At 27.5% G+C, this 23,920-nt stretch overlaps 4 protein-coding genes across 7 annotated transcripts; 2 read left to right on the plus strand and 2 right to left on the minus strand.

The window, feature by feature from the left end:
* Positions 1-658: 658 nt before the first annotated feature.
* Positions 659-5,288, minus strand: LOC123262250 (putative sodium-dependent multivitamin transporter). Of its 2 annotated transcripts, none has more exons than XM_044724410.1 (8): positions 5,223-5,288; positions 4,106-4,238; positions 3,664-3,885; positions 3,206-3,546; positions 3,011-3,130; positions 2,529-2,746; positions 2,223-2,440; positions 659-1,757 (listed from the first exon to the last, which is right to left on the minus strand). In XM_044724410.1, the coding sequence occupies exons 2-8, from the start codon at positions 4,223-4,225 to the stop codon at positions 1,212-1,214; spliced, it is 1,785 nt and encodes a 594-aa protein (XP_044580345.1). In that variant the 5' UTR covers positions 4,226-4,238; positions 5,223-5,288; the 3' UTR covers positions 659-1,211. The 2 variants fall into 2 exon arrangements, with proteins under 2 accessions (XP_044580345.1, XP_044580344.1); XM_044724409.1 differs by lacking the exon at positions 5,223-5,288 and adding an exon at positions 5,081-5,216.
* Positions 5,289-7,193: 1,905 nt separating this feature from the next.
* Positions 7,194-10,217, plus strand: LOC123262253 (Krueppel homolog 2). Its single transcript, XM_044724416.1, has 6 exons — positions 7,194-7,433; positions 7,746-7,913; positions 8,000-8,181; positions 8,422-8,489; positions 8,621-8,754; positions 9,924-10,217. The coding sequence occupies exons 2-6, from the start codon at positions 7,747-7,749 to the stop codon at positions 10,141-10,143; spliced, it is 771 nt and encodes a 256-aa protein (XP_044580351.1). The 5' UTR covers positions 7,194-7,433; position 7,746; the 3' UTR covers positions 10,144-10,217.
* A 1,040-nt stretch (positions 10,218-11,257) lies between these two features.
* On the plus strand, positions 11,258-14,613 carry LOC123262252 (cathepsin O-like). The gene is made up of 6 exons (XM_044724415.1): positions 11,258-11,718; positions 11,798-12,178; positions 13,224-13,372; positions 13,467-13,511; positions 13,954-14,222; positions 14,367-14,613. The coding sequence occupies exons 1-6, from the start codon at positions 11,530-11,532 to the stop codon at positions 14,405-14,407; spliced, it is 1,074 nt and encodes a 357-aa protein (XP_044580350.1). The 5' UTR covers positions 11,258-11,529; the 3' UTR covers positions 14,408-14,613.
* Positions 14,395-22,974, minus strand: LOC123262251 (tryptophan 2,3-dioxygenase). 3 transcript variants are annotated; one of them, XM_044724414.1, is made up of 8 exons: positions 22,896-22,974; positions 21,624-21,650; positions 18,083-18,252; positions 17,832-18,016; positions 16,692-17,051; positions 15,158-15,407; positions 14,936-15,029; positions 14,395-14,859 (listed from the first exon to the last, which is right to left on the minus strand). In XM_044724414.1, the coding sequence occupies exons 2-8, from the start codon at positions 21,647-21,649 to the stop codon at positions 14,676-14,678; spliced, it is 1,269 nt and encodes a 422-aa protein (XP_044580349.1). In that variant the 5' UTR covers position 21,650; positions 22,896-22,974; the 3' UTR covers positions 14,395-14,675. The 3 variants fall into 3 exon arrangements, with proteins under 3 accessions (XP_044580349.1, XP_044580348.1, XP_044580346.1); XM_044724413.1 differs by lacking the exon at positions 22,896-22,974 and adding an exon at positions 21,990-22,082; XM_044724411.1 differs by lacking the exon at positions 22,896-22,974 and adding an exon at positions 21,937-22,070 and having other exon boundaries at positions 21,624-21,723.
* Positions 22,975-23,920: the final 946 nt, after the last annotated feature.

Consider the following 23,920-nt stretch of genomic DNA (forward strand, 5'->3'; position numbering starts at 1 on the left):
TTGTCGTCTTAGAAGTTAATTGCTTAATTTGGCTTGATTGAAACTAATTATTTTTAGGACCAGCATTTCTATTCATCACAATCTGGAGACACACAACTAATCCGCTGATAGTGATCACCTAAAACGTGGAAATGTACCACTAAAACCAATAAATCTCGTCTTCGTTAGATATTATACTGTTTTAAACGATCCTAGAATTTAAAATCAGTCATACAATAAATGAATCACAAGAAGAAATACGAAATTTCTGAAGATCTGAATGAACTACTATTTATTTCAATTCAATTCAAAATGATTAAAAATTTTTATTTTAAAGCTTTAAATTATAAAAAATATCTTCTTGTTTGTTGAATGTCTTTATTCATCCCCTTATTATTACACTGATAAAAATATTAACTTTATTCAAGGAAAAAGTTATTGAACCAAGAAAACTATTTTGAAGAGTTTCATCATATTGAATAAAGCAGAAAAATTCTTGAACTAAAAAATTTTTTGTAGTGTAAGTAAAGTTTTCTTGGCTCAAAATTTTTTTTTTAATCAAGTTAATTTTTCTATCATTCCATATAAATTTATTACATTAATAGGTATTTAAAAAAATAGAGATTGACTTATACAAAATATAACAATTTTTATGAAAATATATATTTTAATTAGTAATAAATTTTTTCACCATTCTAATCAACCATTAAATTTTTCAATCATAAATATAACAATATTATTAAAATACCACATAGATTAACCTAAGAATACTAAGTTGAGCGATTTTGTTTAAAATTATAACTGTAATTTAAGTACTAAACGAGGTATCATACGCACATTAATAAAATTTGTTAAAGTAACTGACCATTATTGTCATTATACAAGATTAAGACGCCCTAATAGTTTTAGGCATTCATTACAACATACAAAGCACCAGTATGTTTATATTAGCGTACTAGACATTTGCCTTAAGGCTAAAGCAATTTTATTACAGAAATTACAATAAAAAACAAAACGATTATCACTAAGGAAAACAACATTATTTTTCATAATACTATCCAGATTTAAGATAAAACTGGTGTTAAAATTATTGAGATAATTTAAGAGAAAAATAGCTCTGTACTTTTGTACTTTGATGGAAAACAATAATTAATAAATATAATTGTAACAGAACACGTAAAAAAATTATTGTGAAAGGCAATGATGAATATTAAAATAATGATAAAATTAAATTACATGTGCGTGGTAGCAGTATTACATCGCGTTTTACTTTCAAATTCATATTTATGTGCAGTCACTCCATTATCAGTCTGAAGCCTCTTACGAATGCGCTTGGCTATGAAAGGGAAGAAGAGATCTGGGTTAATATTTTTCGGACTCTCTAATCCGAAGCATTCCGACAACTTGCTGGTGACCAAGCCTATGACAATAGTTATGAAAAAACCGATCGGTCCTGTCCACATGTAAGAGATTCGATAAAGATACAAAAATTGAGATTTGTCGGGAATAGGAGGATGTAAATATTCTTGTAGTGTTATATGTTCCATTTCGAGTTCCTTGTAAAGAGAAGACAGCGTTTCATTGCTGCAGCTTTCAATGGAAACAGGTAATCCCTGCGCAACTGGACGTGGATTACCAAATGACATCCATAGTGAAAACATAAGGGATAGTGTTGAACCAAAGACAGCACCGCGTTGATTTGCTGACTCAAATAACATACCAAGGGTAAACAAACCCAAGAGTGGCCCACCAACAGCGGCGAATATTGTTAAACTAGTCTGAAATTTAATATAATTGATGTTACTCGCATGGAAAAATATATATGCGAAAAATATATGTTGACATATATTTTTTTTTGCGCTAAATATATGTCCGCATATATGTTCACATATATGCGCGCATATAAATGCAATATATGTCTAGAGATACATAAAAAAAAATTTAACTTGAATCAAGTCAATAATTTTGAAGAATTTAACTTTCTTGATTTGAGTAAAAAAATTCTCAGACTAAGAAATTTTCTTTTCAGTGTATGCTTACATATATGTCTACATATATTTTAGCATGTATCTCTGCATATATGTCAGCATCTATGTGAAAAATATATGTTGACATATTTTTTTTTTGCGTAAATATATATTATATATGCGACATATATTTTTAACATATATATTTCTCCATGCGGGTAATTTAATTATTTAAAATAAATAAATTATTTTCAAATTTTACGTAGTAAATCTCACTTGAAGAATATTTTTGAAATGTTGAGCAATTACAGCAAGAGCTATACATAAAAATCCAGTAATGAATGCCAAAAATTTTCCCAATAACAATGATGTTGACGGTGACAATTGTTTCTTTGTACATTTTGAGTATAACGGTTTTACATAATCTTCTAAAGTAACAGCGGCGAGAGAATTTAATGCTGCTGATATGGTACTTAATCCTGCGCTAAATACACCTATATAATAATAATAATTTTATTGCTTTATACCAGACAGAAAGATAAAATATTTGTATATTTATATAATTGAATAAAAAAAATTTACCGGCGACAATTAAACCAGGTAAGCCTGGTATCGCAGACATTGAGTCCATAACATAGTATGGCAGTAACATATCTGATTTATCTATTTTTTTGGCAGTTTTTGGATCGCATTTAAAATACTTTGAATAAATAGCTAATCCAGATAAACTCGTTGCTAAATTAAGAATTATGAGAATAGGTAAACAAAACCACATTGCTAGTTGTGCTTTTTTTAAACTCCTAATAACAATAAAAAAATTGTTTAAAAATAATAGAATAGTGAAAATAAACTAAATTAAATATTTTTATCTTGTACAATTAGTAAAAAATAAAAATAATCATTAGATAACGAAAGTAAATGAATAATTATTTTGATAAGTGACAATTATCAGCGACACAATGACATCGTATGATCAAATATTTTTTTGATAAGAAAAAAATGTTTTTTTTTTTTTTTTTTTAAATTCATGTAGTTAAATGAGTTAAAGAATCATATAAAATTACCTGACTGTTAAAAATCGTTGAACTTGAACTTGGTTTACCGCGTAAAGTGATAAAAATGTACACATCCCTCCTATTATTTGAGTCCACCACGTGTGACGTTCGGTAGGATCAATAGAGAAGCTGTAAACCATGAAAAACATTTGAATATGAAGTTATGAAATAAAGTAATAGTAAATAAATAAAAGGTGACATTACTTGAACAAATCTATTCGACCTCCTTGATTTGCAATCTCAAATATTGCACCGAGGCCACCAGCTGAATAAGTAGCTACGGCAATTACACCGATTAACGAAGCAAACATCAAAACCGCTTGGAAAATATCTGTTATTAATACAGCCTTTATCCCTCCGATACTTGAATAAAAAGCGCAAGTTAATCCAACTGATAGAATACTTGTCATTCTTGTTAAGCCAGTTGTTGTTTCAAAAGCCAATGCCGGTGCGTAGAGTACAACACCTGAGTACAATAACATTTGGAGCCATACAACGAAGCTTGCCAATAATCTTGCGTGTACTCCAAAACGTTTTTCTAAGTACTTTAACAGAATAAATTTATTGTTTTATTTATCAATCTCAACACTCATTTATCAAAATTTATCCTCATTATTTTGTTTACCAATCATAAATTAAATAATAACTGATAGATGTTATACCTCATAAGTACTTGTCGCTTGTAATTTATAAAACACCGGCAAAAATGCATAACAAATTATTGGTGTAGATATAATGTAATTAATATTAATAATAATAAAGTGAGTTCCATAATCGTAACTTTCAGCAGACATTCCTAGAAGTGTTATTGCAGACATAAACGATACCATTAAGCAAATACCAATTGCTATCGGTCCCATTGATCTGTTTGCTGAAAAATATTCCTGCAATTTTATAAGTCAGTTATTCATTGTCCATTTAAATTAATTAAAAAGGTAAAAAAGCCGCATCGATAAATCTCTTTACTAAATAAGAGTTGGCTTTTATATGATATATTTTTATGAGTTGTAACAAATCAATTTATTTATTAAAGGCTATTACTGTAGGAATATAAAGTGATAGTCATAACTCATAAAAATTTTTGTTTGTTATTAATGTAAAAACCTCGGATGTTTTTTGTCTGTCTCCAGCAAACCGATAATAAATTCCGATTCCAACACTGATAGCTATTGTTAATGTGATAACCAGGTAATCAGCCCATTCCAAAACTTTGGCGGTCTCCATAGTTGATGATTTTCTGAAATTAAGTAACTATAAATTTTAGTAATTGCTACATCAATACCTTGAATTTTATAATGTCAAGAACAATAGACTAGGTAAAAATATTATTACTTTTTTAATAATCATTGTATTAAAAAAAAAAAAATGATAGTTAGATTTTATGTTATTATTTAAAAAATAAAAATTGGTTTAGATTTAATTACAATGAAAATTAATTTAGCAGATATTTTATAATTTTAAGAATTTTCCCTGAATAAAAAAAAGTATTGAGACAAAAAAAAAAGTATTGAAAAGTATTGGATTGACTAGAAAACCAATACTTTTCAATACTTTTTTTTAATCAGGGTTTTTAATAAATAAATTATGCCAAAGAAAATGAGAAAAAAAATTGACATTTAGAAAATTAAAAAAATAAAAAATCCAATTTTTTAGAAATAATTTTTCGGAGCAAATTTATTTATTAAAAAAAAATTAAAAAATTTTCAAGCGGCTGCTAACTTTAACGTCATTAATTACATTAAAAAAAAATGACATCCGATAACTTTGAAAATATTTTTTTCAAATTGTAAAATTCTATAAAAAAAAATTTTCGTGTAAAAAATTCAATATATTATATGTATAAAGTTTTGAAATGTTGTTTTGTAACAATTTATTTATTTAAAAAAAAAAAAAAAAAAAAAAAAAAAAAAAATTGTAACCTGTCTGTTGATTTCAAACAACTAGGTAAATTTATAATTCTAAAAATAGTTGAAATTCAATGATTTTCTGAATTATACATGAAACAAAATGACTGTTTAAATTCGATAAATTAAATATAACTTAGTAATAAATACCATAAAATTATAAAAACAACATTACCAAGCAAAATTTAGATGCGGCACTAATAGACATCCAATGTGCAAATTGTGTAATGCTATCGAACCGCGTTTATTATCGGTAACATTAGTAAGACTATACTGACAATTAAATAAACACTTATATTTCTTAAACCCATACTCACACAAAAACACTGTGTTTACGTGTGCTGTTCTGTATGCATGAAGATATGGACCTTAGCACGTGGTCATCAATACTTTAATAGGTATATGTCATATATCTATCACTATCGCCTCATATATATTCTTTTAATATTATTTTTATCTTGTTTACCTGGTAAAACAGAATTTCATTAGGTTTTATTTTTTATCACGGATCATCAGATACAAAGTCAGTATCTATGCAATCAAAAAAAATTTTTTTTAAAAATGAGTAAAATTTGAATTTTAATAAATAAAAATCCTAAAAGTCATTCGAACTTAATTAAGTTTTTGTCAAAATATATTTTTAAATTATTAGTTTGAGTTTTATTCACAAGTGGCGCTAGTAGTCTAAAAGTGGGGGGAAATCGTGCGAAGATGAAATTGACACTGAAAACAGAACTAGAAACTGCAGTATTGACTGAGTTTTCAATAAAGTCACATTAAATGCGTTGGGTATCGCTTCGGTCGAGTTAAATCATTCTGAATTGCAACGGATTTATAAATTAATCAACCGGTTTATAAAAGTATGTTTTGACAGTATAAATATTAAGACAAATTCGATGTTAATTAATTTTTATCGCTGACCTTGGACTATTGAGTTCGGAGAATCTCTTAAAAAATTTTTTTCGGGTTAATAATTAATTAGTTATTGACGCAACAATTTAAGCAACACAAAAAAATTTAATTTTTATGATAGAGAAGACAACACAATTTTATTTGAAAGTTTTCATGTTTATAGACATAAATTGTATAGTTGAAAAATGCCGAATGTCCATAAAATCAACATTTTTTTCGCACTGTATCATCTAGTTACACTTTCAATTTAATAAAAATGAAATTATAGACTTTGGTTCAAATATTATGACAATAAACAGAATATTTGGGATGGAAAAGATATGAATAAATGTAAGCGAGGCTGGGATCAATTAAATGATCTTTATTCATGCACTTTTAAATAATTAGTTAATTTATTTTAATTTTTAAAATTGTTCTATCACTGGTTTAAAAAAAGAATTGTCCGATTGTATATATAAATTAAAGTTTTATTAAAATCCATTAAATTAAAGTCCATCCGTTGGCTTGAATTAGATTTACTAGTCACTTGACCAATAGGCGTAAAACTTTAATATGTTAATTTTTCATAAAAGAAGGAATTCAAAAGTATTTAAAATATTTAGAAACATTGAAGAGCATTCAAATTCCATTATTTCGAATACTTTCAATTCGTTTTTTTTTTTTTAAGATTAAGGATTTTTAATATTATTTTGAGTTGATGGTAATTATTGAATAATTTAATTTTTAGTTTCAAAAAAATTCCGAATGCAAAGTAACCAGTGCCAATGAAGAACAAAAGCATCATTTGTCATCATCATCAATTAATACAATACATGTGAATCGTTTATTTGAGAAACCCCATAAGTCATATGGAAATCCTATATAACATGGGGTTTCTCAAATAAACGATTCATTTGCGTATTATAGCCGTTAAGTGACAGCCCTTCTACACATTTATTTCTTCGTCGAGGTTTGTTACTGCATGAAACTCCATAACTACCTATAATAAATTAAGAAAAAATACATGATTCTGAAATCACCAGACATCTGATAATTTTTCAGAATTTTACTATACATCGATTATTATAAAAAAAAATATTTGAAAAATTTTGCACATAATCTTATTTTTTTAATTTCTGCATGTGGAATTTTTATATCAAATTTTTTTCATAATTACTTAATTTTTATAAGAATTTAAAACATTATCAGATGTCTGTTAATTTCAATATCATAAAAATATGCATATATTTCAAACGTGATTTCTTATTACTTTAAAAATGTTTTACATCCATCACATGCATGAAGAAAACATGCGAAGCGAAATAATTATCTGTCTTATCGATTGATGTAACATAAAAAGCACCATCTGTGTGCATCGTGAATTAGGTCTTGGTTAAAGTTGTCAGTCGTCATGATGACTCGATGACTCGACCGTGAGACTGATTGTCACAATTTATTGAAGTCGGGGTCGTGGTATTGGAGTATTGGAGAAGTAGTCAAGCCAGGCACATTACACATTGTATGTTGTCTCTGTCGTGGTCAATTTAATAACATTAGACAGTGCAATACTGTGAATTAAATAGCTGTGTTGTCTATATACAACAAACTTTATTATCAATAGTAATCAGAGCTATTAAGTAAGTACTTATTTCAAAATAATTATAACAATTTCATTGATATTTACACTTTATTATCATTTTTTTGGGTCATTAATAATTTCACTTTTACACACGTAAGCATTTTTCACTTGGTTTATAGCATCGAGAAGTAGGGCTAGGTTGACGATTTCTACCTAACTGTAAATGTATACTTAATTGGTTGATCAAAGTTTATAAATTCATATCTAAATATGAATTAATTATTTTAGATTTAATCTAATCTAATCTAACTGAATTTAATTTAATTTAGGTTCATCACCATCAGATATTAATTGAATTTATTTATTACAGAATGGCTGACAGTCCTAGCTCAGGGTCTACCGACAGCTCACAGCAAGTCGAAAAGGGCTGGGGAGCATTGAAACAGCATGTACTTGCTAATAAAATTAATGCTGGACTTTGGGCCACTAGAGTATTTACTATTTTATTTACCATTGGATATTTAATTCCAGTTTTTGGGTATATACTTACTTATACCCATTAATTATTTATTAATTGATCTCCGAGATCACTGATTAATTTATTTTGTTCTATTTAATTTATAGAAATTCGTATAATGCTTATTACAAAGTATTAATGAGTGCTGCTGCTACCAGCGCACTTAGGTTACATCAAAGAGTCCCAGTGGTTCGACTCAACATGCAATTTATTGAAGATTTACTCATGGAGGATTCGTGTCACTACTTATTATACTCTATAATATTTTTATATGTGTCACCTGTGACAAGTATCCTTTTGACTGTAAATCATGGCAATTATAATGAGCGATGACTAAGCTCATAAGTTACTTCAAATATTTTTTACAATGTCTGTCACTGATAACATCTTAAAAAAATATTAATACTGTTTAGCTTATTTCGACTCATTCGTAATAATTTAACTAATTACTCCAATGAGTCGTAAAATTTTAATTTACGTAACGGTAAAAAAATATTTTCCTTAATTTTATTTATTAATTTAACAACAGTGGTGCTGGTACCGGTTTTATTATTCGCAATTCTCCATGCAGCTAGTTATTCTCTCGCACTATTAGACGTAAGTCAAAAAAAAAATTTTATTTATTAAATAATAAATAAAATTTTTTGTTTATCAAAATAATGATATATTGTGTAAGACGACAGATGAGTAGTTAAATAAATGACTTGCGATATTCCTTTTTTTAATAGACACTTGGGCAAAATAGCTGTTGGCCGGCTCGACTCATGATATCTCTGGTTGAGTATCAATCGAGCAATATTTTACGACTTTGTGGATTATGTGAAATCATGATATTGCCGCTTACAATCATTCTAGTCTTTTCGTAAGTATATGATATATTAGGGTGTGCCAAAATTCAAATTCCGTGATGGACCTCTTAAAGTCCATGTAAAAGCCTCAAAATCGGTCATTTTTTAAAAATATTTTTAAATGTGATAAAATAATTTTATTGTTTTTAAACTTCAACTTAATTAAACTTTATTAAGCCTTTCTAGAATACAGAAGTAATTTTTTTTTTCTTTTCAAAATGGCGGTTCAGGATAATTTTTTGTCTGCTGCCTCCGATGCGAGGTCCCAAACTGCTCTATTTATCACTCATCAACCATTCATCTGAATCAAAATATTTAAAGTGTTTTCTTTCAGGACACATTAACTGAAAGGATAAACCTCTAAAATTAAAAAAAAAAAAGGATAAAATTTATTATAAAATAAGCCTTCGAAAAAAAGTCAGAATTTGGGGCTATTTTTTTGACCCCAAAAAAGTATTTTATCAACGCAAAATATTTGAAATTTTAGGTTTATCCTTCCGAAAGTAATGTTGAGAAAGGCCTCACTAAATTTCAGACAAATCGGTCGATAACTTTTTGAGTTACAACACGAGCAGTTTTTAAAAATACAGTTTCGAGATAATCGCGTTTAAAGTTGCTCGCTCCTTTACAATACGTGCTCGGCCCGCTCCATTATATTAGCTATAACTTCGTCAATATTCGAGATTTTTTTTCCTCTCGTCAGTACACGCTCAACATATTATATTTTCAGATTATCGAAAAAAAAAAAAAAATCGATTTTTTGAAAATTTTACATGGACTTCCCTCCCTTAAAGATGGAATTTTGAGTTCTGTTTTCAACAGGAGTTGTGTTTGGGTATTTTCTGACATATTTTGAGTGTAAGGGATTTATTTAATTTTTTAACAAGAGTTTTGTTTAGGCATTTTTGCTGAAATTTCAAAATTTCAAAATTTGGCTAAACAAAACTCCTGTTAAAAAATTCCATGATAATCAAATAAATCCCTTACGCTTAAAATATATCAGGAAATGCCCAAACACAACTCCTTTTAAAAGCGGAACTAAAAATTCCAATTTTAAGAGGTCCCTCACGGAAGTTGAATTTTGGCACACCTTAATGTTATATATTATAATTATAAACAACAAGAAGTAATGATTGCTATTTCGGTAAATTATTAAATCTAATAATTAAATGACTTTCTTTAGTGGGCGTGCTGGTTTGCTAACACCGTTTGTGTACTATCAATTTTTCAAAATGCGTTTATCGTCACGAAGAAACCACTTCACACGCAACACCTTCCACGAATTGAGAAACGCTTTGAGTTCGTTGTCTATGCGGCCATCAATGCCTGGTGTTGTCAGATGGTTAATAAACGTTCTGCTCAAAATCACCCAACAAATAACTCCGAATCCTGTTCCTCAGTAACCCTTTTTCATTTTCTGTGAGTTTAAATAATAATAATAATACTAACAAAAATAATAATATATAATTTTTTTTTTTATTTATTTTGTTCTAAAACCTGTTTACAAATGTAATTTTTATAATACAATCGTTCGATCAAATAAATCGACACAAATATTAATATATACATATAATATATATTGATACTAATTGAGGATTTATAAAATAATATTTAAACTATAAATGATAAATTTTAAGATTTAACAATTTTCGTATCGTTTTTAATTACCACATATTAAAACTTTTATTTATAAATATTGTGGTTATTAACTTATGAGCATTTAAAAATTATAAATCTTAAATTTCAATTTATGAACAAACTCAAGCTCAATAATTATTAATATAAATTATTTAAATAACTAATTTTTTTAATCATAAACAGAAAATTATTCTCAACTATTATTGCATTGAAAAATACATTTTTTATGGTAATTATAATGATTTATGTTATATTGCCATTTAAATAATTAATTATTCAAATTTGGTGCAACAATATAATTACATAATTTCTAAAACTTTTAGCAAATTTTATTATCATTTAAATTCAGTCTTATATATCTTATTTATCAATACAATATTAATAATGACGAAAATACTTATAAATTATTGATGAAATTTTTTGTATGTGTGACTGTTGAACTTTTGTGTACGTGTGTGTTGGTGTGTATTATACTTGCAGTACAAAATATAATGTGAAACAACTTGATAAATTTTATTCACACTCACATATCGGTATGATCTTTATTTGATTAACTACAACTCTTTATTTAACATTTTTGGCACTTATGTTGACACTGGCTCTAAGGGAATATTTAATAATATATTAAACCTTTAAATAAAAGTTACATTTTAATTATTATCAGTATAAACTATGAGATTTAAGCACTTTGTCATAAACTTGTAAGTGTGTATGATATTATTCATAATTATTATTGTTTAAATGGTTAACTTGCGTTTTAAAATAATATAATGTTATAGTTGGTGGATGTTTCAATAAATTGTCAATAATTGTTTATTTCACTGTTAATTATTTAAAATATTTATAAAATTTTATGAATTTTAAAGAAAAATCGAGTTTATTATCGTTATCTATAAGATAAACTCCCCTTTATTGCTATAACGTTAATTGATAATCTCGTTTAGGTACACAGTGATGCGATTGTCCATTTAATTGATATGTATTTTTAATAATATTTTACAACATATATGTATAATACCGACGTATAATTTAGTAGTGCAGTGAAAATACTCGAGTTACTGCAAGACAGTATAATCTGCTCACAAGTTAAGTACAGTCTGGGAAGCCTTAGACTTACTTATATTAACAGAGGATCATGAATCCCATTCAAGATGGAGTGGAGAACGGTAGCACTGTCTGTCTTTATGATAAGCCTTTGTTTTCTGGCTATACCTATCAGAGTGCCATCATCAGATACAACTGATGATGATCTGAGATTATTTGAGACTTATATTTTGCGTTACAATAAATCTTACCGTCATGATCCGATTGAGTATGATAAAAGATTTAAACATTTTCAAGTAAGTCACTCTATTGATCAATAACTAGAAATAAGAAATAACTATAAATAGAATTAATTAGTTAATTAATTGTTCATAGATTTCGCTTCGAGGGATCGAGAAGATGAATAAATTAAGAACATCACCGGAGAGTGCTTACTACGGGCCAACCAAGTACTCAGATTTGTCAGAAGATGAATTTTTAAAGCTGGCATTACGTAGAGATTTATCAACTCGCGCTGAAAGACATCGAATTGACCGTTTTATGCGTCAAAAATATTCCAGTGCCGAAGGTAATTTAATACGCTATGAGAGAGCGGTAAGAATACCACCGAGACTTGACTGGAGAACGAAGGGAGTTGTTACACCAGTTAAAAGTCAAGGAAATTGTGGAGCTTGTTGGGCTTACAGTACTGTCGAATGTATTGAATCGATGATTGCTATCAAAAATCATACACTTACATCCTACAGCGTCCAGGAGGTAATTTTATTTATCTATCTTAACATTAGGATTTTCTGAGGTCAGAACTTATAAAAAGTCAAATTTTTAAAAGTTCAGTATTTTTAAAATATTTTTTTTTAAATTGCAAGTTGATTTAATGGATAATTTAAGAAAAGTTGAAATTTGTTTTTATACGCAAAACTTGAGTTATAAACTTTAAATACGTTTTCTTCAAAAGTTTTTCTTTAAAAGACGGTTATTATATTTTAAAAACTATTTGACGGGTTGAAATGAAATTTATACAATATATTTTAGGTTGATTTAATTTTTTTTTAACAATTTTTTTTTTTTTTTAAGTTACAAATATAATTTATTTTATTTTATTTATTTATTCAATTTTTATGCCAAGGCAAATAGCCGAATGACAAATCTATACATAAGTTTATAATAAAGTACACGTGTAACAAAATTAAATATAAAAGACAGTGTAAAGTTCTAGATTTTTGGGGTTTTTCCAGTTAAATGTTTTTATATAATTTTATCATTTTAAAACTCCAAGTTAGCTTCGTTAGATGATTGATCGACCTCAGGTGGGCCTATTACTGAACTCTCTCTTATTTTAAAAGGATTTTAAATAGGGTTTTGTTTAAATAATAAGAAGTTAATTATATTAATAGGTAGTATATTAAAATATTTCAATTAAAAAGAGTCAGTCAGTCTCCGGACATACGTCCGGGGCCTAAGATGTTCGTCGGCTGACTGCCTGCTCTGCATCTGCAGATTCAGTACGGTTACCCTAGCCAGAGAAGTCGTCGGAGCCCCGATCTCATGAGTTTAGATCCGAGTCCGGCGACTTTCTTATCAAAAAGATTCCTGGAACTTTGCTGACTATGAATTACATAGCAGCAATAATAACAAAAAAATATTAAAATTTGATTTTAAATTTAATTGTTAATTTTTAATAATTCTAAAATTAGCTGGAACGTCACAACAGACAGGATCAATTTTATGAAATTTTATGATTTGAAATGATTTTAATCAAATAATTGTGATTTTCTATTAATTTATTTTTTTTTATTAATAGATGATCGACTGTGCTGATAACAATAATTTTGGCTGTCAAGGAGGAGACATTTGCAGTCTACTGTCCTGGCTCGTAGACAATAAAGTATCTGTCTCAACAGAGTCTCTTTACCCGGTAACTGGAAAAACAGACACTTGCGTACTAGAGCGGTAAAACAATGAATTATTTTTAATGTTCATTCATTAATTAATTCACTTACCTTGTAACTAATCCATTGATGGATTAATTTTTTTTTATTTTTAGATCAGCAAAGTCAACAGTTCGAGTTACTGATTTTACATGTGATAGGTGAGTAAAATACTCCTCTTTTTCTATCTACTTTATATGCCGAGAGTCATCTCAAATTACGACTTACGCAAAAGTTCAAATCAAGATTTTAATAATATCGATGAATAAATACAGTGGGTGGTTATTTTGGTCTATAAAAATACTTTTTATGTTTTTTCAATCGTTTTATTGGTTTGCATATTGAATAGTAAGAAGTATATTGCGAAATTTAAAGTTTTAAAAAAGTTTCAAACTCTCAACTCACTTGGAAATTGAGATTTTGCAATATATTTTTTTATACATACATATATCAAGTTCAGTGAAACTGTTCAATATACGATTGGAAAAAAGTTATCAATAATGTTGCGAACAGGTATTTTCACAGCCCGAAATAAGTGGAGTCCTACTTTCAAGCCATTAGTGAAAAAACAAAAGTAATAAAAAGTTATATATTTTTTTCTAGCTTCATAAATACTGAAGATCAACTGCTAGATGTGTTAGTTAATCACGGACCAGTAGCAGTGGCAGTAAATGCTCTTACTTGGCAAAATTATTTAGGTGGAATAATACAATTTCACTGCGACGGTTCATTTAAAATGTTAAATCATGCAGTACAAATAGTAGGGTACGATAACACCGGAAAAATACCTTATTACATCGTTAGAAATTCATGGGGTACCCTGTTTGGCAATGACGGATATATTTATATAGCAATAGGAAATAATTTATGTGGTTGGTACAGTTTATATATATATTATTATTATTTATTATTATCTTTATTTGTAAATTGAAATATTGACAATGATAAGATTGAAAAATATTTTATACGATAATTATTATCAGAAGATACTTAAAAATATTATATTTTATTTTCAGGAATAGCAAATCAAGTATCATCTTTAAATGTTATTTGGTAGCTTTAATTATTAATATAACAATAATAATATTTATTTAATCAAATGGTCTACAATCAAGAACATTGAATTTCTGTTGAGATTACTGGATTTAAAACAACTATTTGTACTTTTTATACACTTAAATATATTGTTAGAGAAGTTGAGATAGAAACCATAGTATTAAACATAAATGTTTACGAACAAAATAAAAAGTAATAACTTCAAAAGAACGTGTATGCACAGAAGTAGTAGTTAGACCTCAAGGCTTCTAAATATGAGCTTTTATTCCTTAGAGAGATTCTTCAACAGAACTTTCGGAAACGTTCTGATCAGATACTTCGTCTTCAAGCCCCAAACAGCCCAAGGCTATTGAGAGCTTTGTTTTCATCTGTTTTGTCAGCGGCGGAATTAGATTTCGCGGTATCAAGAATGTTGAGAGATTGAATAGATCAAGAAATACTTTGTATCTGTCACTGTAAAGTAATTTTATTCATATTTAATTATTACTTAAAATTTTATCTTCACTAAAGGATTATATCAACTGTTTACCTGAGAGTTGATTTAAGGTAGTGGTAACCAGAAGAACCACCCGTTCCTAATTGCTGAGATCCAATCATTCTTTGAACCATAAGCACGTGGTTATCTGAAATGTCACAGTCATTAGTAATAATTTATTAAATATTATTATGCATTGATAAAAATTAATATTGCATCATTGGTTATAGGTGAGGTGGTTATTGATTATAATTATAGATAATGGATGTAACTTACATCTCCATTTAGTAATTAACGAATCGATATCCATTAGAGCTGTAAGTATTTGATGAGGCTGACTAAATCGCGGTTCATCACGATAAAGTGTTATCATAACAGCACCTTGGAGGGCTCGATAACTGAATCGTCTTTCGCCTCGTGATACCAGAGCGTTGTGTTGAGACTGGTTGAATATTGATTCAAAGACAGCTTTTCTTGAAGCAACATTTGCTTTCATATGAGTACGTACACTCTCTTTCGTTTGTTTCTTTAAATTATAAATAATATACGAATTATCTATATTATTAAGAGAATAAGCAAAATTTTGTGTCCAGGATAGTCATATGATAAAATCGGTTATTTTAGTTTTCAAGGTTTCATATCATTCTCACCGATAGTCAATTTATTATGATAAGTATTTAGGCTGCATTCGAAAATGCTCTATCTCAAGATACATAATTAAGAAATGACCTTGTATCTTGTAAACTATTGAAATTTTTAAAGATATAAGCTCACCCTGACATTACACTCATCGAGACCTTTCATTTGAGTACCCACATCAATTTTTCATATATTTTATATATTTATATATCGACGGTCTAATTAGCAATTTGTCTAACTCCTTATATTTTAGAGGGTGATTTTTTAACTTTTTGATGTAGCAATAATCCAATTATAAATTATTTTAATGATTCAAACCTAAATATTATATCTCTATTAGATAATAATGATATTAAATGCTTTTTTAAAGTGATAATAAATTTTGAACTAATTGTTTTTTTCATACAAATAGAAGATTCTCTAAAATGGAGTTAGACAATGTGTTAATTAGAACGTCGATATATATATATATATATATATATATATATATATATATATATATATATATATATATATATATATATATATATATATATATATATATATATATATAATATGTATATATGAGAAATATATCAAAAATGCATGTGGGTACTCAAATGAAAGCTCTTGATGAGTGTAACATCGGGATGAGCTTATATCTTTAAAATATATATTATATATATGTATATATGAAAAATATATCAAAATGCATGTAGGTACTCAAATGAATGCTCTTGATGAGTGTAACATCGGGATGGGCTTATATCTTTAATAACGTCAATATTTAAAAAAGTACAGTGCAATTTAACAAAAGTCATTATTTAATAAAGCAAAATTTTATTTATTTATAGTTCAAAAGTCACGGCAGTCACATAGTGATTGTAAGGTTGCTAGTTAAATATTAATCATGTAAAGTAATTAATGTTTTTAAAAATAATTGAAATAATTAGACCTTTTTTACGTTATTTACAAGTAATTTTATCAAAATTGGGATTTTACTCTAATTGTGGTAAAATACCGGATTTATCATAAATAATTATTTTTTAATGAGTAATTGTTGAAATAAAAGTTTCTTTTATAACACATAAAAGCTTAATAGCAAAAAACCCAAATTATAAAATACTAAAAAAATAAAAATTAATTACATTATTATATTTTTGTTACGAAATTTAATGATTAAAAAAATTACCTGAGCAATCATCTCTTGTTCATCAAGCATCTGCTCGACAGCGGTCTGATACTTTCCCCAAAAGTTATAATCATTTTCCTCAAGTCCAGGTGTACGTGAAAGCCACTCTTGAACCAACTGGCTCAAACTTGGTTCGCACTCAGATTTTTTAATTGCCTCAATAGCCTCAGGATCATTCCCGAAAACTTTAGTATAGTTCTGATTATATCTAACTCGATGCTCCTGTTTAATTCCAAGTTTGTTTTCCAACAGGCGAAATTGTAGTGACTGAAAGCCGGATGCTGGTGATAAGTAATCACGAAAGTCCATAAAGTCCAGCGGTGTCATAGTCTCTAGGATAGTCACTTGATCCACTAAAAGCTTTGAAATAAAAACATTATTTATAAAAATTACTTTTTTTTTTTATTTCAGAGATTTCTTAGAATTATTTTAATAATTAAATTAAAATTTTAACTGAGTGAAACATCAGACTGACAAAAATGAAATAAAAAAATTCAAAATTCAAAATTTTTATACCGGGAAGAATATTTTATTCTCACGTTATCTCAGGTCTATTGACCTTAAGGTATTTAAACCACGTCTTGTGGATTGTGGTTTCGTAAATATCACTATGGATTGTTAGCTAACAAAAGTTGGCATTCGTGTGGTAATACCTTTACAAAATATTATATTACTTACAGAGTATTGAATTTATTATTATTTTAATTTTTTACTAAAAGCCATAACTCTAATAACTGTTGTTTTATCTTACAGGTTTTAAACTCTACAAATTAGCAGGTGTCGAAGGAACATCATTAGTTATTGATTGTATCTAACTCAAGTAGACGTCTTATACATAACATCTAAGAAAGCAAAAAAGATTACAAGACCAGACAAATTAAGCCTTGACCCACTTGTATAGTTGCTACTGTACGTAAAAACACAAGTAACAACAAAAAAGTAGCGAGTAGGATTTGTCGGGGGTGCTAATTCAATTACAACCCCTTTATAAAAACGCCACCGCAAATCCCATAACTAATTGGCTTGTCATCAGAGTTCATTCAACTCTTCAGAGCTGGTCTTCACTGTCAGTGTCATCTTTTAAAATTATGTTTATGTTTACTTGTTTGTTATGTTTTTTAATTAATTTATCGCACCTACTTTGAGTATAAGAACAATGCGGTTCAGCCTTTTGAGAATTTCTAATGTTTGCGACTCATCTAAGCGCAAATATTCCGATAATTTCTCATTATTATCATAAGAATTGTCATTTTCGGCTTCTGAATTGAGCAGTCTCCGAACAGAGTCGAGCTCGTAAATTATTTGCTTGAACCAAAGCTCGTAGGCTGTTAAAAAATTAATTTAATAAATAAAAATAAAGTTTTATTTGAATAGTAATTTTCTAAAGGTACCTTGGTGAGTTACGATAAAAAGGTGCTCATCGTGAACTTCTTTTTTGTATTCTACACTAAGAAGTCGTTGCGCTGAGAGGATTTTATCGAGTCTTAGATATTCGCTGTAAAGAAGTCCGACACCTGGGCCATCCGTTAATTGGTCGCCTATTTGGCTGATGTCTTCATATCTATAAAGTATTACTTTTTTTAATGATGAAATCGTTTGAATATTGTCATAATAATATTTTATTGTTAAGAAAAAAAATATTCTTATCATCTGAATTTAAAACGCGTGGCCTCAAGATTTGTTTATCTAAAACAAATTGTAGACTGCTTTAATCTAAAAACTATTGCATCAAATTTTTGGGTCAAAGTTTATCGTTTCATTTTTTCCGAATGATCTTATTTGTGTTTATGTTAGTCATTTTGTAATATTAAAAAAATTTTTAACTTCCCGTCATGAAAATTAATTATTTAAAAAAATTAGGAAGTTAGTTATTTCATTCCGATTTTTAAAAGTTAAATTTTAATCGGATTTCTACGTTTTGAGATCCTAAAAAGCAATTTTGAATATTTTTACGATAATGTCCATATGTAACTTATGAATGGTTTGACCGGTCAAAATGCGATTTGCGGCATTACAAAGTGCTTAAATTTTAAACTACTATGCATCAAAATATAATGATTTGTTCAAAAATTATCATTGAAAAATTATAAATGAGTTTTTTTTTTTACATAATTTAAAAGTTTCTTGTTGGGTCGTTTTTTAAGTAAAAAGTTATATTTTTATGTTAAAAAAAAAACTAAATGCCGCAACCTACATCAAAATCAGTAGAGTCATTCAAGAGATTGAAATTTAAAATTTGTAAAAGTGTGTTCTGCTAAAAAAATAGGATAGCCGGGAAGGAAAGTTTTTTTTTTTTTTGATATTTAACAATTGAAATTTAATTATGACCCTGAAGTTAGCCGACACCCGCCATTTTAAAAATAAAAAAACCTGTAATTTGGAAAAAAAAAATTTTTTTTTAGTTTTGAAAAAATACTCGTCTAGATTTTTGAATTTTCTAAACGAGTATTATCTAGACGAGTATTTTTTTATTTTTCACTTTTCCAATTTTTCAGCCTGAAATTCACCGTAAACCGCTATTTTTTAAAAAAATGTCTTGTAATTTAAAAAAAAACAAAAATTTTTAAATTAAAAAAAAATACTCGTGTAGATTTGTCATTTTTCTGAACGAGTATTTTTTTTTTATATTCATAATTTTTTTCATTTAAAAAAAAAAAATTTCGAAAAAAAAAAAAATTTTCAAAAAAAATTGAAATTTTTTTTTTTTCAAATTTTTTAAAAAATCAATCTTTTTGACGGAAAAAATAAAGATTTTTAAGAAAAAAAAATTTTTTTCATTCAGAAAAAGAATGAAAATCGAAAAATTGCTTATAATCGTGATTTTTGCGAAAACAAAGAATTTGAAGCTTCGGGGCACTATGAAAAAAAAATCGCAGCGCTTTGAATTTTTCAGAGATTTTAGGAGACACTTTAAGGTTGGAAAATTACCGACGATGTCCTTCGTTTATCTATTTTATCCAAAGTTATACCAAGTTATCCAAATATTCTTACAATTATGCGAATTTTTGTCTTTTTTTCAGTCAAAGTTTTCAATTAAAAAAAATTTTTTTCGTCAAAAGCCGTTCACAGTATCTTATAAAGAATATTGTGTAGTTTCCAAAACCCTCTTGAATTTTATATACGATCATTATTTCTAGAGATATTGATTATCAAAGTCAACTTTGATAATCAATTATCATCGATAACTCCGCGGCAAATCATCGTACAGGCTTTCTGATTGCGTCAAATTGAATGTCATTAAATTTTTCAAAAGAGTTTTTGAATAAAACAATAGAAAAAAATTTTTTGAAGCCCGTAGACTTTTTTTTAGACGAGAAAAAATTTGGAAATTTTTTTTTTTTTTCTAGTTTCCTTAGGATTTCTCCGAACCCAAACATGATAAAAAATTTTCATGGCCGTATAGGAAAACTAGACACTTGGAGCTACAATTTGCTTTTTTTTTTTTGCTGTACGATCATTTTAATCGGAGTTACAGCTCGTTGAAAATCACCTAAACATTTAGAATTTTTTTGATATCCCTTAATTTTTGTGACTAGTGTATAAATTTATGTTATTCAAATGAAAAAAGTTATGAATATAAAAAAAAAAAAAAATTAGGAAAACGGTTGACCCTGAGGGCTATCCCTGCAACTTCCCGCTACTTTCGTAATTAAGCGCTCAAAATAGCACTTATTACGTTTTTGAGCTCTTCGAGCTCAAAAATATAATTTTCGTGTAGTTTTGAGCTCTCCGAGTTCAAAAGTCTGATAGAAGTTTAATAAAACACTATTTTTTTAATTTTCAAACCGCAATAACTTTTGAAAGAATGAACCGATTTTCACGCGGTTGGCAGCATTCGACGCAGTTTTTTAAATTCTATGATATATTTTTAATAATAAATTGATCAGACCGGAAATTTCGGTGTAATTCGAAAAAAACACTTTTTTTCGATTTCTTTCGTCAACGATAACTCACGAACGAATTAACCGATTTTGACCGTCTTGGTGGCGATCGACGTGGTTTTTCGATGTTAAGAGCTGAATAGTTTTTGGAATTGATCGGTCAAGCCGTTTGAATGTTATTTAAAAAAACCATATTTGAAAAAATTTTTTTCCGCAGTTTTTTTAAGATTTCTTAAAATCTATCCGTCGGAATCGGTCCAACTTGTATTTAAAATCTAAGTTTAGTCAAACCCTTTCGAATGGAACCAACTGCGATCAAATCGGTCGAGCCGTTCAAAAGTTATGAGAGGTTTACACACACACACACACACACAAACACACACAAGCGCGCGCGCGCGCATACATACATACATACAGGCATATAGACACCCTCGCGGGAATAGTCAGGGAAGCTTCCTAGGACCTCAAAACGTCGAGATCTGATGAAAACTCGATTTTCGAAAAACGGGGTAAAAACAATAACTTCCCGATTTTTGAAAATTTTCAATTTCCTTAGCGGGAAGCTAAAAATACTCGTTCAGAAAAATGACAAATCTACACGAGTATTTTTTTTTAATTTTAAAATTTTTGTTTTTTTAAAAATTACAAGATATTTTTTTAAAAAATAGTGTTTTTCGATGAATTTCAGGCTGAAAAATTGGAAAAGTAAAAAATAAAAAAAATATTCATCTAGATTTTGGAAAATTATAAATAAAAATCAAAAAGTAATTAAATTTGTAAAAATTTTTAAATGAAAAATACTTAATCATAAAATTTAATTTAAAATTATAACTCGAATATTTATTATTTGATCTTTTGAAAAAAATACTCGTTTAGAAAATTCAAAAATCTAGACGAGTATTTTTTCAAAACTAAAAAAAAATTTTTTTTTTCCAAATTACCGGTCTTTTTATTTTTAAAATGGCGGGTGTCGGCTAACTTCAGGGTCATAATTTAATTTATTATTTTTTATGAGAATAAAATTGTATTTATTGATTTAAAAAGTACTTACATATCGTTTCCCAGAGGACAGGCCATTCTTTGTAAGTAAAAATTAAAAAAAATTATGATTAAATTTGTATAAAAACACTTATTGTAAGTAATAAATGTAACTTATTATATGAAAATTAAGTTAGCCGACATCTAAAATTTTTTAGAATTTTGTTTTATTCAAAAAATGATTACAAAAACATAAAAAAAAAAATTTCACTTGTAAAAAACTTTAAAAACTGTAAGTGCAATTTTTTAAAAAATATTTTTTTGTTCTTATTTAATTATTAAAAATAAATTAAAAAATAAAAATCGTCGGCTAACTTTAGTATTATCTTATTATTATGACTAAGTAAATGATTGTCAATCAATCATTTTAGGAAATTACTTTAATAAAATATTAAAACAGTCGCCTAGTAAGACAGCTGAGATTCAACTAAAGAATTGAGCAACTAAATAAGGGTTCACTTTTATTTGTAACACGATAGACCGAACTGGCTGTGGACAGTGTAGTAGTGCAGTTGAACGTGTTGTCCAATAGTGGTTTTAGCTGTAAAGTGGGAGTAAAGAGACTCTTGTACAAAAAGCGCGCACAACTGATCGACCTCTCTTTCTTTGGCGTATGCAAACCAATAAGCGATTATTTATTTTAAATTTAAATTTTATCCGATTTTGTCGGTACTTGATGGAGTTGAAGCTCTGCGAGACATCTGTCGGGATTTATCTGACGATTTATTTAATAAATTGCACGCCTCAATTATAGCGGATTGAATCTTTTGCAAATTAATTGAATTCAATAAATAAAGTTTTGAAACTTATTTTTTGCAATATGTTTTATAAAAATAGCATTCTTTTATATTAATTAACTAACCCAAGCGTGTCAAAAAAAGGTGACTTTTTGAAAGATTTTATTCAACAAGAAGTCAAAAATTAATAATTGTCAACTTAAATTCAATTAAATATTATCAAAAAAATTTTTGTGCCGCTTGGGAAAGAGTAATTTATCTTGGATTAAATTTTAAAAACATTTTTGTGTCGAGTATTTTTGTATCAATTTTTATCTAAATTACATTTTTTAAACCATTAAGCTTTAAATTACAAAATTCTTATCATTAATTTCGTCAGTTATTAAAAATAATAATCTATTAATTTTATTATTATTTATAATAAAATAAATCTATAATAGATAACAAAAATGTCTACGTCTCAATTTTTAATTCCAGACATCAAAAATAATAGAGACAATAATAGAATGACCAATCAATTAATTACTAAATAAAACTAAAATTATTACCAATACAAAAAGTTGTAAGAAGTATTAAAATAGTAAATCAAAGGCCCATTGATAGAAGGATTTCTTAGTATTTAAGAAATCATTTCTTAAACATCATTTTTTAGTATTTAAAAAATATTTCTTAATATTTAAGAAATATTTCTTAGTATTTAAAAAATATATATATTTCTTAATATTTAAAAAAAATTTCTTAAATAGAAAGAAATATTTTTTAAATACTAAGAAATGATGTTTAAGAAATGATTTCTTAAATACAAAGAAATATTCTTAAATGTTAAGAAATCCTTCTATCAGTGCCGATAAACACACTCCCTATGTACGAACAGGTTCTAGAAGAAGTAGTTAAAATACAACTTGTAAAATTTATTGATGATAATAAAATTATCAACCCGCAGAAAGTGACTATCTAATAGATTGTAAACTATTTGCTGATGAAATGATATCACTAAGTGGTAATAATTTGTCCGATATAGAGAAAAAGTTAAACTGCGGATTAAAAACACTTTATGATTGGCTAAAGCACCATCAACTAAAAGTAAATAAGACTGTATATATGATTTTGCATGATCGAAGATTTATAAATGTAAGAAATAAATGTAAGTTTATTATTAACAACAAAAAATTAGACTTTGTGCGTGAAACAAAGTACTCACGAGTCATAATTGATCATAATTTTTCATTTGACAGCAATGCAATAAATACTTATAAAAAAATTGCAAAAAAGATTAATGTAATCAGTAGGTTAAAATACTCAGTAAGTAACTATGTTAAGTGCTTTATTTATAAAATAATTGTGCTTCCACACATAAACTATTGTAACACCATTGTGTTTAACTATAATGAAAATGAAATAAATATTTTCTAGAAACTGCAAAATAGGTCAATGTGTGCAATTTTAGGAGTAAAAAAATATACGAGTATAGCCAAAATTCTAGAAACGTTGGACTGGTTTTCAATAAGACAAAGAATTTTTTATAATACATGCATATTTGTTCATAAATGAAATATAAACTGTATCGAGATTA

This window comes from Cotesia glomerata, linkage group LG3 (assembly GCF_020080835.1).
Source record: "Cotesia glomerata isolate CgM1 linkage group LG3, MPM_Cglom_v2.3, whole genome shotgun sequence".
NCBI classification, from domain to species: Eukaryota; Metazoa; Arthropoda; class Insecta; order Hymenoptera; family Braconidae; genus Cotesia; species Cotesia glomerata.

Coding starts and splice junctions, on each gene's coding strand:
- LOC123262250 (XM_044724410.1), bottom strand. CDS start 4,225: ATGGAGACCGCCAAAGTTTTGGAATGGGCTGATTACCTGGTTATCACA. Junction 3,886..4,105: donor ACAGACAAAAAACATCCGAG/GTTTTTACATTA, acceptor ATAAAATTGCAG/GAATATTTTTCAGCAAACAG. Junction 2,747..3,010: donor CAACGATTTTTAACAGTCAG/GTAATTTTATAT, acceptor TATTGTTATTAG/GAGTTTAAAAAAAGCACAAC.
- LOC123262253 (XM_044724416.1), top strand. CDS start 7,747: ATGGCTGACAGTCCTAGCTCAGGGTCTACCGACAGCTCACAGCAAGTC. Junction 7,914..7,999: donor TATTTAATTCCAGTTTTTGG/GTATATACTTAC, acceptor TTTAATTTATAG/AAATTCGTATAATGCTTATT. Junction 8,490..8,620: donor ATTCTCTCGCACTATTAGAC/GTAAGTCAAAAA, acceptor TTTTTTTAATAG/ACACTTGGGCAAAATAGCTG.
- LOC123262252 (XM_044724415.1), top strand. CDS start 11,530: ATGGAGTGGAGAACGGTAGCACTGTCTGTCTTTATGATAAGCCTTTGT. Junction 13,373..13,466: donor GACACTTGCGTACTAGAGCG/GTAAAACAATGA, acceptor TTTTATTTTTAG/ATCAGCAAAGTCAACAGTTC. Junction 14,223..14,366: donor AATAGGAAATAATTTATGTG/GTTGGTACAGTT, acceptor TTTTATTTTCAG/GAATAGCAAATCAAGTATCA.
- LOC123262251 (XM_044724414.1), bottom strand. CDS start 21,649: ATGGCCTGTCCTCTGGGAAACGATAT. Junction 17,052..17,831: donor GCATTGTTCTTATACTCAAA/GTAGGTGCGATA, acceptor TTTATTTCAAAG/CTTTTAGTGGATCAAGTGAC. Junction 15,030..15,157: donor GTTAATTACTAAATGGAGAT/GTAAGTTACATC, acceptor GTGACATTTCAG/ATAACCACGTGCTTATGGTT.